The sequence below is a fragment of the Hypanus sabinus genome, chromosome 15 (genome assembly GCF_030144855.1).
Source record: "Hypanus sabinus isolate sHypSab1 chromosome 15, sHypSab1.hap1, whole genome shotgun sequence".
Classification (NCBI taxonomy): domain Eukaryota; kingdom Metazoa; phylum Chordata; class Chondrichthyes; order Myliobatiformes; family Dasyatidae; genus Hypanus; species Hypanus sabinus.
Window position 1 is genome coordinate 37,052,430 of NC_082720.1, and position 16,896 is coordinate 37,069,325.

A 16,896-nucleotide genomic window follows, 5' to 3' on the forward strand; every position below is an offset into this window, starting at 1 on the left:
CATCAAACCCCACTTACACATTAAAATAGAAAGTGAACAGATTTACACTTAACTAAAAATTTAACTTTGTTAAAGCAGTTCTATATTTACAGTTTAGCTCCTGGAGTAAACCGAAGTAACAAAGAGTGCAAATTAAATATAACTATAAACCTTTATAAATTATTTTTCTGTAATTCTATTTTAAAAGAGAGATTCAGCAAATACAGAAGATAGATGGAATATTGGATCTCCCACTAATGATACACTTCACACTGGATAAGAATATTAGAATTAATATATTATGGATGGCCAACTCATTTCCTCCAATTTTGCTTCAATACTGAAGTTGAAAGTCATTCCTGGTTTTTCCTGAAATACCAACCTTTTCTCGGAAATTACAAAAATGTAAATTGCATGATATTTTCCTGCTATGCACATGCAGGAAAGCTTGATAAAGATCCCATTAAATTGGTGGTCTTTCAAACATAAAGCACACAAATATATTTCAATCTGTTATCACTTCAATTCCAAATCTTATAACTAAATGAAAGTCTTCTGTGGTTTGTTTACTTAGAGCTAGATGTAACTGAAGTTTTGCACGAGGACTATTTTTCTGTGTGAATAATAAACTACGTCAAAATTTTAACACATTAGTCCATTGTATAATGACAAGTCAGTACCTGATCTTGAGCTGTCCTCAACAACATGTTGAATTAATCCTCCAAGAAAAGGTACTCGAACCAGTTCTAAATGTTCTAAATTTCTGGCTGAAGCTAACCCAGTCACTAATGGAACATACTTTAAGGAATTTGTGGGACCTAAAAAATACAAAATAACACACAAATTTTAATTTAGAAATTTATCTTTGAACAAGTTAAACTATATAAAGTTAAATTAGTTAAAAGTTAAAATATATAAATCATGGCTTACAACAGAATTTATAAAAGTACACTTGAAAAAAAAACAGAAAAACACATGCTAGAATTATTCTTCCTTAGTACCTGCACAATTCCTCATAACAAATGTACGTAAACTGACACAGAGAAAGTCTTTGAAAGGCTGAGGTTTGATTAGTCGGACCCACTGCAAATACAGGTTTCTCAACATTGGGATACAAGGAATTTCTGGAACATTTACTCCTAGAAGAAAAATAAATTAATTAATGCAAGTTTAATGGAATAACTTAGCTGTTAGATTTTAAGAGAAAAATCCTTCATTTTTAACAGTGAATCATACGTCAGAGAAAGGGCTTACCAACTAGATGAAGAGTTTGTATCTTCACTCCTACTGGAATTGTTAATTTATTTTCTGTAGGGACTGGGAAAGCACCATTACGATTTCGAAATTTTCCCAAGATGTGGACCTGTGGCATGTAATTCCAGATGGCTTCAACTAATTCTAAATGAGAAGTTTCTACACCCTGCCAAAGTAAAAAAACATAATTATGATGGTATGGAGGAAACAAAAGCACAGCCAACACTCTTAAAGTTTACTTTGATCTAAAATACATGATGGTAAATTATACATTTCAGTCAATATGTATTTCCACATTTGTCAGAAACTTCTTGGAAAATCACTGAGGGTTTTCTGCAAGGAAAATGGGATTCATTTTCAGATAGAAACCACAGCCAAGAAAGTACACCAGAACCTCTACTTCCTCAGGAGGCTAAAGAAACTTGGTATGTCCCTTTGACCATCACCAACTTTTCCAAATGCACCATAGAAAGCATTGTATCTAGATGTCTGCAGCTTGGTATGGTAACTGATCTGGCAAGACCTCAAGAAACTGCAGAGTTGTGGACATAGCTCAGCACATCAAAAAAAGCAGCATCCCTTCCATGGACTCTGGCTACGCTTCTTGCTGCTTCAGTAAGGCAGCCAACATAATCAAAGACATGCGCACCCTAGGCAATCTCACTTCTCACTCCTCCTGTCAAGCAGAAGACATAAAAGCCTGAAAGCACAAACCACCAGCTTCTATCCAGCTGTTATAGGACTATCGAATGGTCCCCTTGTAAATATGGATTCTTGACCTCACAATCTACCTTATGGCCTTGATCTAATCATTGCACTTTCTCTATAACTTTAAAATTTTATTTTGCATTCTGTAATTGCCTTTCCCTTGTATTACCTCAATGCACTAATGTGATGCAATTATCTGTATACAACTGCATGCAAAATAAAACCTTTCCACTGTATCTCAGTACTTGTTACAATAGTACACCAATTTACTCTATTTTCTCAAATTGCAAAATTTCAGCATCTGAATTTGAAATTTAGTGAAAAGATTTAATGAACAGCAGACTCAGACAAATGACAGTGAAACAAGTTTTTTTTTAGGTTTTCATCTGTCTTGCTGTAAATTCCTGTTTATTTTGGTCTCCTGCACTGATAATGACAAAACACCATCATGCTGAAAACAGGTTCTTGGACAATTATTAAGATTAAAAACACAGAATATATTCACTATTTAATATCTATTTCATTCACCTTCAGGTGTAAAAAGAACTCTAGATTCTTGTTTAAAAGGTATTCCAAAATACTGTTAGGTAAACCATTCTAAGTTTTCGACCCATCAGCATGTTGAGTCATTTGAAGAAAACTTTCTCTGACCTGCTCTTTGGTTTATATCCAATTAAAATTCTTGTCATCACATCCCCATACCACGATATTGATATTGAGAGCGTTCAGCAATGAACATGCTTTTGAACATGCAGGAGAGGACACTCATGTACATCTTGTTCAAAACAGCAATCATCTATATTAATTTTGTACAGCTTCTGATACAGGTAATATATGAGCTATGGCCAAATACTCTCCAGGTTTTGCTGTATCTGGGCACAGGATAATGCACAGTGGAATTTTAAATGGAACTGAACCTCATGGTCAATTCTGCCTTTCCTTATGGTTAACTTTTAAAACTATACCACATCCTGGAGATTAACTTTACTTACTAACAGATTAGGACAGGCCTGCAGAGCTTCAAGTACACCAGGAATGCTGAATGCATCATGTCCCCTTACTCGCCGCCGTTCTAAGTGTCGAGGATGCAACCCATACAGCTGTTCTAAATCAGGCATTTTCTTCAACAATGTTAAAAAACTGGCATCGACGAATCCTGGTTTTGAATACACAGAATTAGTTCATATTACTCTTCCACAAATTCAAAACTAGAAACATTAAATGTAACAAATGTAATAACATTTTAGTTAAACATTTTGAGAACAATATGTATCTTCAATATATCAAATTAATAGATATCTGACATATAAGATTATACTGATTATATAACATTAGTATAATAAGATCATTTCAAGTGTACAAGATAGATCAGTTTCCATAACTTCTTAGTGTTAGTAAACTATTGGGAGCAGCAATACAATGTAACACATTATGGTATAATTAAATTAAATCCTAAAACGAGAGCAATGCATAAATCAGTAATTTATTGTTACGTTTGATGTACCTGATGGCATGTACTCCCACCAACACCCAGCACAAAGATCAACAACCTTCACTACTCGCATGTACACAGTTACAGCCTCCTTCAACTTCCGAGACAAGCATTCCATACACATGATATCCTGTAGCGGAAGATACCTGCAAAAAGATTGGGATGTGGTCAATAACAGTTTTTCCTAGAAAACTGATATGATTATGCCTGGTGTCAATAGTTCAAGGTCAGAGAGAATGCTGATTGAAATAATGTTGATAAAATATGGAATATTACTGGAAATGACATAACACAGGTCAAATAATCACACTGTTATGGAAACAAAATTAGCCTCCTCACCCTTCTCTTGTTATTTGGGAAACAGAGCACTACCAACAAATTTACAATAAGAGAACCTGAGTAGATCAGTTAACACATTTACTCATTAAAAACACACATAAAACTACATTGCTAGCAGTTTTAAATAAATAGGGTCAAAAGGGCATAAGCAGACCTGACTAACAAACCTTCAGCGAGAATGAAAAATTTGGGAAATGTGTAAGTTCAGGGGTGGGACAGGAAACAATTGGAAGAAGTCTGATTTTGTGAACTAAGATAGGGGATAAAGAAGATACAGCAAAATTATTCAACTTTAGTGTAGAGAAGGGCTTCTTACCTGTATTAAAGACAAGACTGGAAGGGAAGAGGCGACACAGGTTTAAAAGTCTGATTTGCAAAAGAGGAAAGAATCAGACATTTAACCTTGCAATATATATACCTCTATATCAGGTCATCTCTCAGCCTCCTTCACTCTGGGGGGGTGGGGGGTGCAGCCTGTCCAATCGCTCTTCATAACTAAGTTCTCCAATTCACTCCATGCCTTGAAGAATTTCCTCTGTAGCCTCTCCAGGGCAATGAGTTTGTTCCCACAGTATGGCAAACATAATTGTACACACAACACTCAAAACATGTACTAAACTGTTTTGTAAAGTTGCCTTTAATCGGATTTATGCTGACTGATGAAGGCAAATATGCAACATACTTTATGCACCATTCTATCTACCTGTTTTAAGGAATTAGGATCAAGATCTTCAAGGTTCCCTATTCATCAATATTCCTCTACACCCTACCATTTACTGTTATGTCCTACCTCAACCTGGCTTCCTAAAGTGCATCCACCTTATACTTGACACAATTAAATATGATCTGTCAACACTCCCTCAACTTTCAATCTGGTTTATACTATGCTGTAGTTTTGGATAAGTTCCATCATTATCTACAAAACCTTGAACTTTGAAGTCATCTACAAAATTATTAATCATTTCTCCTACAGTCACATCCAAATCATTGATCTGTCTTTCCAAATGCACATGCATCCTATTCTTTATAAAGTTTCAAATAATTTATTTATCAGCCTGTAATTACCAAGTTAATCATTGCTGCCCTCCTTAACTAATGGAACAACATTAGATATCTTCAAGTCTACCTCACTTGTGGCTAACAAAGATGCAAATTTTTTCAGGACCCCAGCTATCTCTTCCACTGCTTCCCACAGCATTCTGGGATAGATTCTATGTATTCCATAACATTTAACACCTTACCCTTAATAGTGATATGCTCCAGACCATGAATGTACCCTACCACTCACTATCTTTCACATTCCATTCCTTGATGAACACCAAGGATGAGAAGTATTTACTTATGACCCTGCCTGCACAGATTAGCCCTTTGATCCTAAATGGATCCACCTTATTTCTGCACACTACTCTTGCTATTGATAAATATATGGAATGTCTTGGGTTATTTCTCCCAACTTCTTTTGCCAGATTTTCTTCTACACTATTGAAATCAGTCTTCCCTTTAACTAGAGGACTGACCTTATCCCTTTCCATGATGACCTTAAGACTTACAGAAATATGGCTCTTGTTCCCAAATGGACACTTCTACCATATGGAGACACAAGAGACTGCAGCTGTTGGGAATCTTGAGCAACACACAGAAAATACTGGAGGAACTCAGGTAGACAGGCAACATGGAGGGGATTAAACAATCGACATTTCGGGCTGAGACCCTTCATTAGGACATGCCTAGTTTCATTTCCTTAAGTCAAGTACTGCTCCATCTCTAGTGCAGCCATCTACGTATCATCTCAAAAACCTCTCTTGGATCTAACCCATCCAAGCCCCTTGCACTAAGGAAACCATAGTCAATACTGGGAAAACTACAATCCCTAACTATTACTCTTGTATCTTTCTGCCATTTGATTACATATCTCTTTCCTCTAATTCCCATTGACTACAGAAGTTCTCTAGTATAAACCTGCACAGTGATTGTACCTCTCTTATTCCCAAATTCTACCCACATAGCTTCATTTGATACCCCCAAAATACTGGCTAAAATAAAAAAAAAACAAAAAGTAACAGGACAGGAAGAAAGCTTGGGAATATGGATGCAAATTTATTATCTTCAGACATGGATGACCAAATCTATGGTTTTAATCACAGAAACACTTGAGCTGTCAAAGTTAAAACTGTGGTTTCAATTAAGATTGAACAGCCAATAAATTTAATCAGGCTTGGGATATCAGTGAAATTAGAGAGGAGAGCAAGCATGATGAATTAAGGTGGAAGTTAAGGAGAAAATTAGAAATTGCAAGGCAGAATTTTGGAGAAACTATCCAGTGGGAAACTTGAGAAACAGGATGTCAAATGAATCAAAGGAAGAACACAAGATGCTCAAAAAAGATGGAAGTGCCAGGGAAAAGTTGATTGGGCTGGAGGTAGGAGAAATGGGGAGGTATTAACAATGGACTAAGGTGATAAGAGTAATATCACCACTGCGTCAGTCTAAGCAGGATAAGTGGTAGACTAAAAGGCTTCATTTAAGAAGAATGTCATCATCTCCCACAATAAACTTGTGAATGGCAGGCCATCACTACCAAATAAATGGACATTCTATACACACGTAAAAAACAGTGACTGCAGATCCATTTGAAAAATAGTCCATCCGCACTGAGTGAGCTGATATGGACAAATGAGGTTATCGTGAGTCACTTCTAGATCGCATGCTTGGTGAAGAAGTTGTTAAGTATCCTCAGTTGGACGGTTGGAGATTACTGTTCCTAAAAGGTAGGGTACATACCAAGATATTTGTCACAAGTCAAATAGTTCTCTCTTGCCACACAGAAATAGTAAAAGCTTTTATATGCACACACCTGAATATATGACACAGCACTTCATGCGAGAAATGATTCATATAATCCCTTGGCTCATCTTCTTTTGCAACTTCACCTATTTTATTCAAATTTGGACATGTTTTGATCATTTTTCGTCGAGGTCCCATCTTCAGCAAGTACCCCTTCGAGTATACTCCTTTATATAGTCACTAAAAATCCAAACATAACATTTTCAAAAAATAATCAGTAAGTTAGGATCATATGATTAATTAATGAACAACACACACAAAAGGTTGAAAAAGCTCAGGTTGGGCAGTATCAATTGAGAAAAATAACCTTAATTAATGAACATGGCTTGACATAATTCTTCTGATCTCATCTACACTGATAAAATAAGCTTTTAATTAACAAGAACTGTCGGCAAAAATAAAACACAATTTAGCACCAAGTGACAATCTCATGTAAGTGGTAATGACAGATCTTTTGCCATTCCATCCCTAGTAGAAAACATTAGAATACAAAAATGAGCAGGCAGCTTATTGTTGAATAGCTTATATAAACAATCAGGAAACAAATGGTGGTTCATTGCACATGTTAATAAGGTACAATACAGAAGTGAACTGTGGCAGAGAGATGGTAAATATATGCTGATTCACTTGTGTGCCATGTAGATGTCTGTTCCTCATCTGCCAACTAATACACTCTGCATTGATTAAGATGATTATACTGCACAAGGAATGATTGTTGTCTCGTGCTCCATGAGAATTTTCTGCTCTTCACTAGATCCCACAAGGTACTTTCTGTTCACCTAAATATGCACGGGGGCCTTGCTCTCATTTTCTTAAGTGCAACAGTGATGCACTGCACACTAAATAACTTACTGTCATAGCAACTTGTATTACATATAAACCTAGTCTGAAACACAGGGTCATTCTTGCATCAAGATTTGTGAGGAGATTACAACATCAAATACAACTTTAATGGTATCCTTCAACCTGTGAAAAAGTTGTTCCAGAGAACACCCTTGAATTGACTTTTACCACTAGACCTAATGTGGGACAGCATCTCTTCACTTCTTTTATAATGCTTCATGTCTTTATATATTTCTTACTTGTGCAACCTACCCATTCAGTTACCTGCATAACAGATTAATAATTATCATCTAGACCCATGTAACTTAGTACTAAGGCAAAATGCTGCAGATTCTGGAAATTAAAGTTCAAAGTAAATTTAGTATCAAGGTATGAATATGTCACTATATACCATCTTGAGATTTATTTTCTTGTGAGCAATCACAGCAGAACAAATAAATACCTAATTAATACCTAATATCTAATCTGAAACCAAAGTGGAAACTTCTGGAAAGACTCAGCACATGATAGAAGGTCACCAACATGAAAGTCTCTCTCTTCCACTTCCTCTCTTAACAGGTGCAGTAGAACTGTTGTGTATTTCCAGGTTGATTCTATTTTTAAATTTTTTCTTTAATATCGTTACTGAGAGGTCTTAGATTTTCTTGCAAAAATGCGCAAGTGGTCACAGTAAATGTTGCACTCAGTTTAAGTCAACATTTAAACCTGGATCTTACACAGGCAGGTTTTTTTAAGCGAGAAAAAGTAGAATAATATTATTTAAAAAACATAAAAGCAACAAAATAATGAACTGAAATATCAAATCAGACCAGGTTGTAACAATCTTTTCAATGTCACATAAGCCAACAAGCCAAATTGAAAATTAAGTGTGGCCCTGAGGAGATATAAACCTCTTGTAGAATGAAGGAGCAGTGGTCTGGATAATGTTCCTCACTAAACTTGAAAGAAAGAAAAACCTGGCTATTCATCTTACTTAGCTCTTCTGGATCTCGTGTGTAAAGTTTACTCACATTTGGCTTAAAATAGTAGTGAACTGAATTGATTTTATTTCTTACATCCTTCACATACATGAATAAAAATCTTTTAAGTTACATCTCCATCTAAATGTGCAATATGGAATCCTAGTAATTTATAATAAACAGAAGTCAGTGTAACAGAGAAATATACTCAAATCAGTGTGAGTTAATCAGTCTGATGGCCTGGTGGAAGAAGAATTTACGGAGCCTGTTTGTCCTGGCTTTTATGCTGTGGTACTGTTTCCTGGATGGTAGCAGCTGGAATAGATTGTGGTTGGGGTGACTCAGATTACATATCACAACTAATCGATGTTATCATCCAGTGACACGATGAAGCACTATGATTTTTTTCTCATTAAAGAAGGAAAGTAAAACAGAGAAAAGGAAGAACATTGCAAAAGTTGGAAATTCAAATAAAAAAAACACTACTGAGCATATTCAGTTGACCAGGCAAGAGCTGTGGGAGTGAAAATGAGTACTTTTAAAAATAGGGTGAGCAGCAATTTGGAGCAGGGAGGAATGAAATTAATTATATGGGAAGTTAACTAATTTAGAAGTAAACCCAATGACCATCGTATAGCTATGTCTGATTTTATCATAGGTGAATATGAGAATACTCACAAGAACAGATCTGATTGAAATATTTTAATCACACTGCATGCCTGACAATTTTATTTCTGTTCTAACTGCAACATTTGTCAGTAACTTTTGTAAATCTTGGAATTTCCAGCAGCTAAAGGGAGATTGTGACTGCTTGTTCTAACAGTTCAGTACCTGTCCAACATAACTGGTGAATCTGAATAGCTCTCCTACAGCCCAACCTATCTAGTTTACATCCACAATAACTGCAAAATCCATTATCATTCAATGCCTTCATAATGTTCTTTATGAGCTGAAATCTTCCAGTGGCTTCCCTGAGGATATGTTCTCTATATCCTGTGTCCCTTCTCCTTTGCACACCTGACAGACCAATAATCTACAAGCATCTGAATCATTATTCACCACTCATTCCCTCCCTAAACTCCAATTCCTCATGGCTCTCCTCCCTAATTTCCTAATGAGAATTGTACTAGATCTTTGAACCTATTAACCAGCTAGTCTCTTAATCTGCTAATTTGAGTCTCAGAAAATAATTCCAATGAAAATCAGATCCTACATTAATTGTGACATGAATTGAGTGAAACAGACCACAGACCATAAGACATGAGAATAAGGCCATTCAGCCCATCAATGGAATGCTCTGCCCTTTCATTATGGCCGATTTACTATCCTTCTCAACCCCATTCGTCTCCCTCATGAAACTATCTACCTCTGCCTTAAACATACCCAATGACTTAACCTATATTGTTGTCTGTAGCAATGAATTCCACATCCCTGGCTAAAGAAATTTTTCCTCATCTCTGTTTAATGAGACCCACTCTCATTCTTCTAAACTCCAGTGAGTACAGGCCCTCCTCATATATTAATCCTCATAAATACTCCTCATATGTTAACCCTTTCATTTCTAGGATCATTCACATGGAGCACCTCCGGATCCTCTCCAACGCCAGCACATCTTTTCTGGACAATGTTTCTCACCACCTGCACACCACCTTGGCTGAACAGAGGATCACTTTTTAGTAACAAAGACAACTGTGCTGCTCCAAAGAGCGTTACATGAGGTCATTCTTACTCTTGGCCATTAGATTCTATAGTGAGTCAGCTTATAGCTAGGGAAGAGATAACCCTCTACTGTTCGACTGCTTGAGGTAACACTTATTATTCTTTCTGGCTTCTTTTCTAATATTTGTATATCTATGCATTTGTAATGCTACTGCAACACCTATTTCCTTTGGGGTCAATAACGTATCTATCTATATGCATTTGCCTTCCTTACCACTGAGTCAACCTTCAAATTACCCTTTAAGGAATCCTGCACAAGGACTCCCAAGTCCCTTTGCACCTCTGATTTTTGAATTTTCTTCCCATTTAAAAAATAGTCCACCCCTCTATTCCTTCCACCAAAGTGTATTACTATGCACTTCCCAACACTATATCCTATCTGCCACTTCTTTGCCCATTCTCCCAATCTAAGGCCTTCTGCAGTCACTCTGCTTCCTCAACACTACTTGCCCCTCCACCTATCTTGGTATCGTCCACAAACTTGACCACAAAGCCATCAACATCTTCATCCAAATAACTGACACATATTATTGCTCAAAAGTCTTAGACACACATGTAAGAAAAATTTTGTAATGTGAAGACACTTTCAAGAATAATGAAATGAAAAGCTTCTAAATATCAAAAATATTACTATAAAAAGCAGTAAACAGAAAATAAAAGATGATTTGGTGTGACCTCCCTTTACCTTTGAAACTGATTTAATTCTCTTTGGTACATTGTCATACAGTTTTTTTAAGAAAATTGACTGGTAGTTTGTTTCAAGCATCTTGGAGAACTTGCCATTGTTTGCCTTCAGACTTTAGCTGGCTTGTTTGCTCTGTCTCTCCAGATAATTTCAGCCAGCCTCAATGTTGTGATCAGGGCTCCGAGGAGGCCATGTCATTTGTTGCAGAACTCTTAGTTCTTCTTTCTGCTGAAGATAGTTCTTTACGACTTTGGCCTTGTGTTTGGGGTCATTATCCCTTTGCAGAATGAAGTTGGGACCAGTCAGACCTGATGGTATTACATGATGGATGAAAATCTGCTTATACTTCTCAGCACTGAGCACTCCATTAATTTTGACCAGATCACAGACTTCATTTGCAAAAATGCAGCCCCAAACCCACAGTGAACCTCTGCCATGCTTCACCGTTGGTTGCAGACACTCATCCACGTAGACCTCTTGAGCTCTGCTACAGACAAACTTCCTCCTGTTTGGATCAAAAATTTCAAATTTTGACTCATGAGTCCAGAGCACTTGCTGCCATTATTCAGCAAAACAATCCTTGTGTCTTTGGCTTTGTTTCCACTTTGGAGGACTGGCTTTTTGGCAGCTGCGTCACTGGCTGGTTTGGAAATTGCACCATCTTGGATCGCAAGACCCTGCAGCAGATAGTGAGGACAGCTGAGAAGATCATTGGAGTCTCTCTTCCCGCCATTACAGACACTTACACCACACGCTGCATCTGCAAACAGCATTATGAAGGACCCCACGCACCTCACGACCAGACTTTGTAACAGTTTCTTCCCCCAAGCAACAGACTCCTCAACACTCAGAGTCAGGACTGACACCAACTTACTGCTCTCTACTGTGCCTATTGTTTTGTTTATTATTTATTGCAATGCCTGCACTGTTTTGTGCACTTTATGCAGTCCCTGGGTAGGTCTGTAGTCTAGTGTAGCTATTGTGTTGTTTTACATAGTTCAGTGTAGTTTTTGTATTGTTTCATGTAGCACCATGGTCCTGAAAAACATTGTCTCGTTTTTTACTGTGTACTGTACCAGCAGTTAAGGTCGAAATGACAATAAAAAGTGATTTGACTTGATCTCTTCCAATGAAGACCACTTCTGACAAGACTTCTCAGGACTGTAGAGACATGTATTTGGATTCCAGTGATTTCTGAGAGTTCAGAGCTGATAACAGTGCTGCATTTATTCCAATTTAGAAGGGATGTCAGTTTGATGTATCTCTCATCTGATGCACTCAGTTTCCATGGCCGACCACTGTGTTTCTGGTCTTCGACCTTGCCTGTTTCTTTGTGCTTCTTAAGAGCTTGGCCAGCACATCTTGAAATTCTTGTCTGCTGTGAAATTTCTGCTTGGGAGATATCTTGCTGATGAAGCAAGATAACCACCTTGCATCTTGTTGCTATGATCACTTTTGCCATGGTATAATAACTAATGATTTGAAGGTTAAACTGTCACAACTGCCACACCGTCACCTATTAGTTTGTTTGTCCTTCACCCAGTTTGATTCCTTCTACATCCGTTTCTGTTTCAGTCATTGATCATAAGGACCTGTCTTTTATCTTTGGTTAATCATACACAAGGCTACGTTCCTACAAAATAATCAAGCTTTTATCTGAAAAGTGGCACATTACTTAATATGTTACTTTATTTATCAAAATACAATTTCTTTGTAACATTTAATTTTTTTGGAAAAGGAACGTTTGAAAATCTAAAATGTACTCTCTTCTACTGACACACCAATACAGAGAGAAAAAAGCATTTAAAATAAACTTTTTATAAACCATCTAGGGTGCAGTCGTGTACCTTTCAGAAAGGTCTTCTAATATACAGTAGTAACAAACTACAACAAATTTAGAATGGATCAAATACTAGCACACTTATTATTTTGCAAGGGAAGATCTAACACCATACACCTGGAAATAGCTTCATTCTTATAGCTCAAACCAAACGACTTTTATACTTTTTACAAAGAACAACAATTAATTCTATTGTATAACATTCCACAGTTATTTGCATCCTTATCTGGTCCTGACATTTGTTTAGAAGTTGTGTCCTATTTACCTCTGTTGTTAAACCACCCCAGCCATTAAACTCACATCTCCCGTCATAAAACACACACAGCTTCTTATAAGCCTCTATCCAAACCAGCAAACCATTCTGGGATGTCATAGGCTCCATTTTGTCACATTACATTTTACAAAAGTTAGAAATTCATAAAGAAGTCAGGGTTACAGATATATTTCCACAGTGCCCAAGACTTTTGCACAGTACCATACAAGTTTGAGAAGAAGGTGGGCAGAGGGTAGATTGTGAAGATTGTAGTGAATCTCTAAATAATTATCATCAACAAATCACCTGTAGTACCACAGGAACCAACACAATGGACCACTGTTACACCACTATCAAGAATACTTACCATGCTATTCCAAGCCCACACTTTAGAAAGTCTGATCATCTGGCTGTACTTCTACTTCTTGGGTATAGATAGAGACTGACAACAGCAGCACCAGTAGTGAAGACCAAGAAGGTATGGACAAGGGAGGCACAGGAGCACTTACAGGACTGCTCTGAATCGGTAGATTGGATTGCATTCAGGGATTCATCTTTGAGTCTGAATGAGCATGCCACAGCCATTACCGACTTCATTAAAACTAAGTGTGGATGAGTGTGTGCCTATGAGAACTTACTGTACATACCCAAATCAAAAAAGGTGGATGAACCAGGAGGTTCATAGTCTGCTGAGGGCTAGATTTGTGGAATTTAAACCTGGTGACCTAAGCCTGTAAAGAAAACCAGGAAATGACTTGCAAAAGGGTACTTCAAGATCTAAGGAATAACTCCAAGCAAGGTTGGAGGCAACACTGGATACACATCAACTCTGGCAGGGTTTGCATGCCATTACTTCCTACAAAGTGAAACCCAACATCATGAATGGCAGTGATGCTTCACTCTCAGACAAGCTCAATGCCTTTTATGCTCGCTTTGAAAGAGAGAATAAAACTACGACTATAAGGATCCCTGAAGCACCTGGTGACCAGTCTCAGAGGCTGATATCATGCTATCTTTCAGGAGGGTGAACCCTCACAAGGCAGCAGACCCCAATGGAGTATCTGGTAAAGCTCCAAAATCTTGTACTAATCAACAGACAGGGGTGTTCAAAGACGTTTTCAATCTCCCACTGCTACAGTTGGAAATTCCCACCTACATCAAAAGGGGAACAATTATACCAACACCCAAGAAGAGCAGCGCAAGCTGCCTTAATGACTATTGTGCAGTGGCACTCACATCTACAAGAACTGCTTTGAGAAGTTGGTCATGGCTAGGATCAACTCCTGCGGCAGCAAAGACCTGGACCCACTGTAATTTGCCTATCGCCACAATAGGTCTACTATGGACGTGATGTAATTGGCTTTTTGAACAGCCTTGGATCATCTGGATAATACAAATCCCTATGTCAGGATGTTGTTCATTGACTATAGCTCTCACTTAACACCATCGTTACTACAGCCCTGATTGTAAAGCTACAAAACCCAGGCCTCTGTACCTCCCTCCACAACTGGATGCTCAACTTCTCAACCAGAAAACCACTAATGATATGGTTTGGAAATAACATCTCCACCTCACTGACAATCAACACTGGCACATCTCAAGTATGTGTGCTTAGCCCACAGCTCTACTCTCTCTACACCCATGACTGTGTGGCTAGACACAGTTCAAATGCCATCTATAAATTTGGGGACAATACAACAATTGTTGGCAGAATTTCAGATGGTGACGAGAAAGCAAGCAAGAGCAAGAGCTAGTTGAGTGATGTTATAGCAAAAACATTGCACTTAACATCAGTAAGACCAAACAGCTGATTGTGGCCTTCAGAAAGGGTAAGATGAGAGAAAACATACTAGTCCTCATACAGGGATCAGAAGTGGAGACAGTGAGCAACCTTAGGTTCCTGGGTAATATTTCTGAGGACCTAACCTGGTCCCAACATGTCAATGCAGCTATAAAAAAGGCAAGACAGCAGCTATATTTCATTAGGAGTTTGAGGAGACTTGGTATGTCACCTAAACACTTGAAATACATTCAATACATCTTCAAGGAACGGTGCCTCAAAAAAGCAACGTTCATCATTGAGGACCCCCACCACCCAGGAAATGCCATCTTCACATTGTTACCATCAGAAAAGAGGTATAGAAGCCTAAAGGCACACACTCAAGAAATTCAGGAACAGCTTCTTCTCTTCTACCATCTGATTTCTGAGTGGACATTGAACCCATGAACACTCCCTCACACTACTTTTTATTTCTGTTTTTGCACTACTTATTTAATATGCATCACTTACATGAATTCAGTTTTTTCCCCTATATTGTACTGCTGCCGCAAAGTTAACAAAGTTTCACTGCATATATTGGTGACAGTAAACCTGACTCTGATTGTGGTCTGAAATTAGTATTCCTAACTGGAATATAAGAAATTATAAAGGCTATTTGGTTGTGGTTAACTAGGCAAATACATTAAAAAGCATGACAATAAAAAGTAATAGCTAAGTTTTAAAGTGTTAGTACAGTCTTACAATTCATCTGTATGTCCTTGATGCAAAAGTAAGCCTAACAGAAAAGTTTGCCTAAATTTGGCAATTAATAAATCATAGCACTATTAGGTCAAAGATGAATGAGCAATCTTTACAAAAGAAAAAGGAGCAGGTCCAACGGTTGATCATTTATCCACCCTATCTTATAAATACTTAACAATCCAACCTCTACCATTCTTGGGGGCAGTGAATTCCACAGATGCAGTACTGTCTGAGAGAACAAGTTCTTCGCACTGCACTTTTGAATGAATAGTTCCATATCTTATTATTTTGTGATTTTCACTAATTGGAGAATATCTCAGCACCCATGCTGTCAACCTCCAATAGGATCTTACGTGTTGAATAAGGTTCCCCTTCATTTCTCTCAACTCCCAAGGAATATTGATGCAAATTGGTGTCTCTTTACAGGACAACCCCTCAACCCAGTATTATCCTGGTGAATCTGTGTTTCCATAAGACATAGGAGCAGAATTAGGCCATCAGGCCCATTGAGTCTGTTCTGTCATTCAATCATAGTTAATCCTTTTTTTCTATCTCCTCCTCAACCCCAGTTCCTGGCCTTCTCCCTAGAACCTTCAAGTCCATTCAATCTCTGCCTTAAATACACCCAACAACTTGGCCTTGGCAACAAATTCACCATCCTTTGGCTGAAGAAATTTCTCCGCATCTCTGTTTTGACAGGGTGCCCCTCTATCCTGAGGCTGAGCCCTCTTATCTTAGACTCTCCCACCATGGGAAACATTCTTTCCACATCTACTCTGTCTAAGCCCTTCAACATTTGAAAGGTTTCAATGCAATCCCCCATCATCCTTCTGAATTCCAGCAAGTACAGACCAGGAGCCATCAAACGTTCCTCGTATGATAACCCTTTCATTCCTGTCTCCAATGCCACTTCATCCACTTTTAGACAAGGATACTAAAACTATACACAGTATTCCAGTGTGATCTCATCAAAACTGCATAATTGTAACAGAACTTCTCTAACTATTAAATTCCAATCCCTTTGTAATAAAGGCCATCATGTCACTTGCCTTGTTAAATACTTTATGTATAGGCCTGCTAACTGTATTTGATTCATGCACTAGAACAGCGAGATCCCTCTGAGCTAGTTACTTACAGGCTCCATTAGACAATAACCTGTCATTTGACACCTCTTACCAGAGAGCATGGTTTCCCCACATTAAACTTTGTTTATTAGGTTTTCACCCAAGAGCTGATTGTGGACTTCAGAAAGGGCAAGATGAGAAAATACAAATCAGTCTTCATTGAGGGATCAGAAGTGGAGAAGGTGAGCAATCTCAAGTTCCTGGGTGTCAATACCTTTGAGGATCTAACCTGGTAACAACAGTGATGCAGCTATAAAGAAGGCAAGACAGAGAATATAATTCATTAGAAGTTTGAGGAAATTTGGTTTATCATTTATAGCACTCAAAAACTTCTAC

The 16,896-nt window shown here is 37.8% G+C and overlaps 1 protein-coding gene across 4 annotated transcripts in view; it reads right to left on the reverse strand.

Annotated features, from left to right (window-relative positions):
* Positions 1–16,896, reverse strand: part of fbxo38 (F-box protein 38) — a 90,592-nt gene that overhangs the window by 68,760 nt on the left and 4,936 nt on the right. For all 4 annotated transcript variants that reach the window (XM_059990223.1, XM_059990225.1, XM_059990224.1 and 1 more), the window contains exons 2-7: positions 6,627–6,796; positions 3,446–3,579; positions 2,934–3,097; positions 1,234–1,399; positions 981–1,118; positions 660–797 (exon numbers count right to left, since the gene is read on the reverse strand). In XM_059990223.1, coding sequence (XP_059846206.1) covers positions 660–797; positions 981–1,118; positions 1,234–1,399; positions 2,934–3,097; positions 3,446–3,579; positions 6,627–6,754 — 868 coding nt within the window. In that variant the 5' untranslated portion in view covers positions 6,755–6,796. The remainder of the gene's footprint in view (positions 1–659; positions 798–980; positions 1,119–1,233; positions 1,400–2,933; positions 3,098–3,445; positions 3,580–6,626; positions 6,797–16,896) is intronic.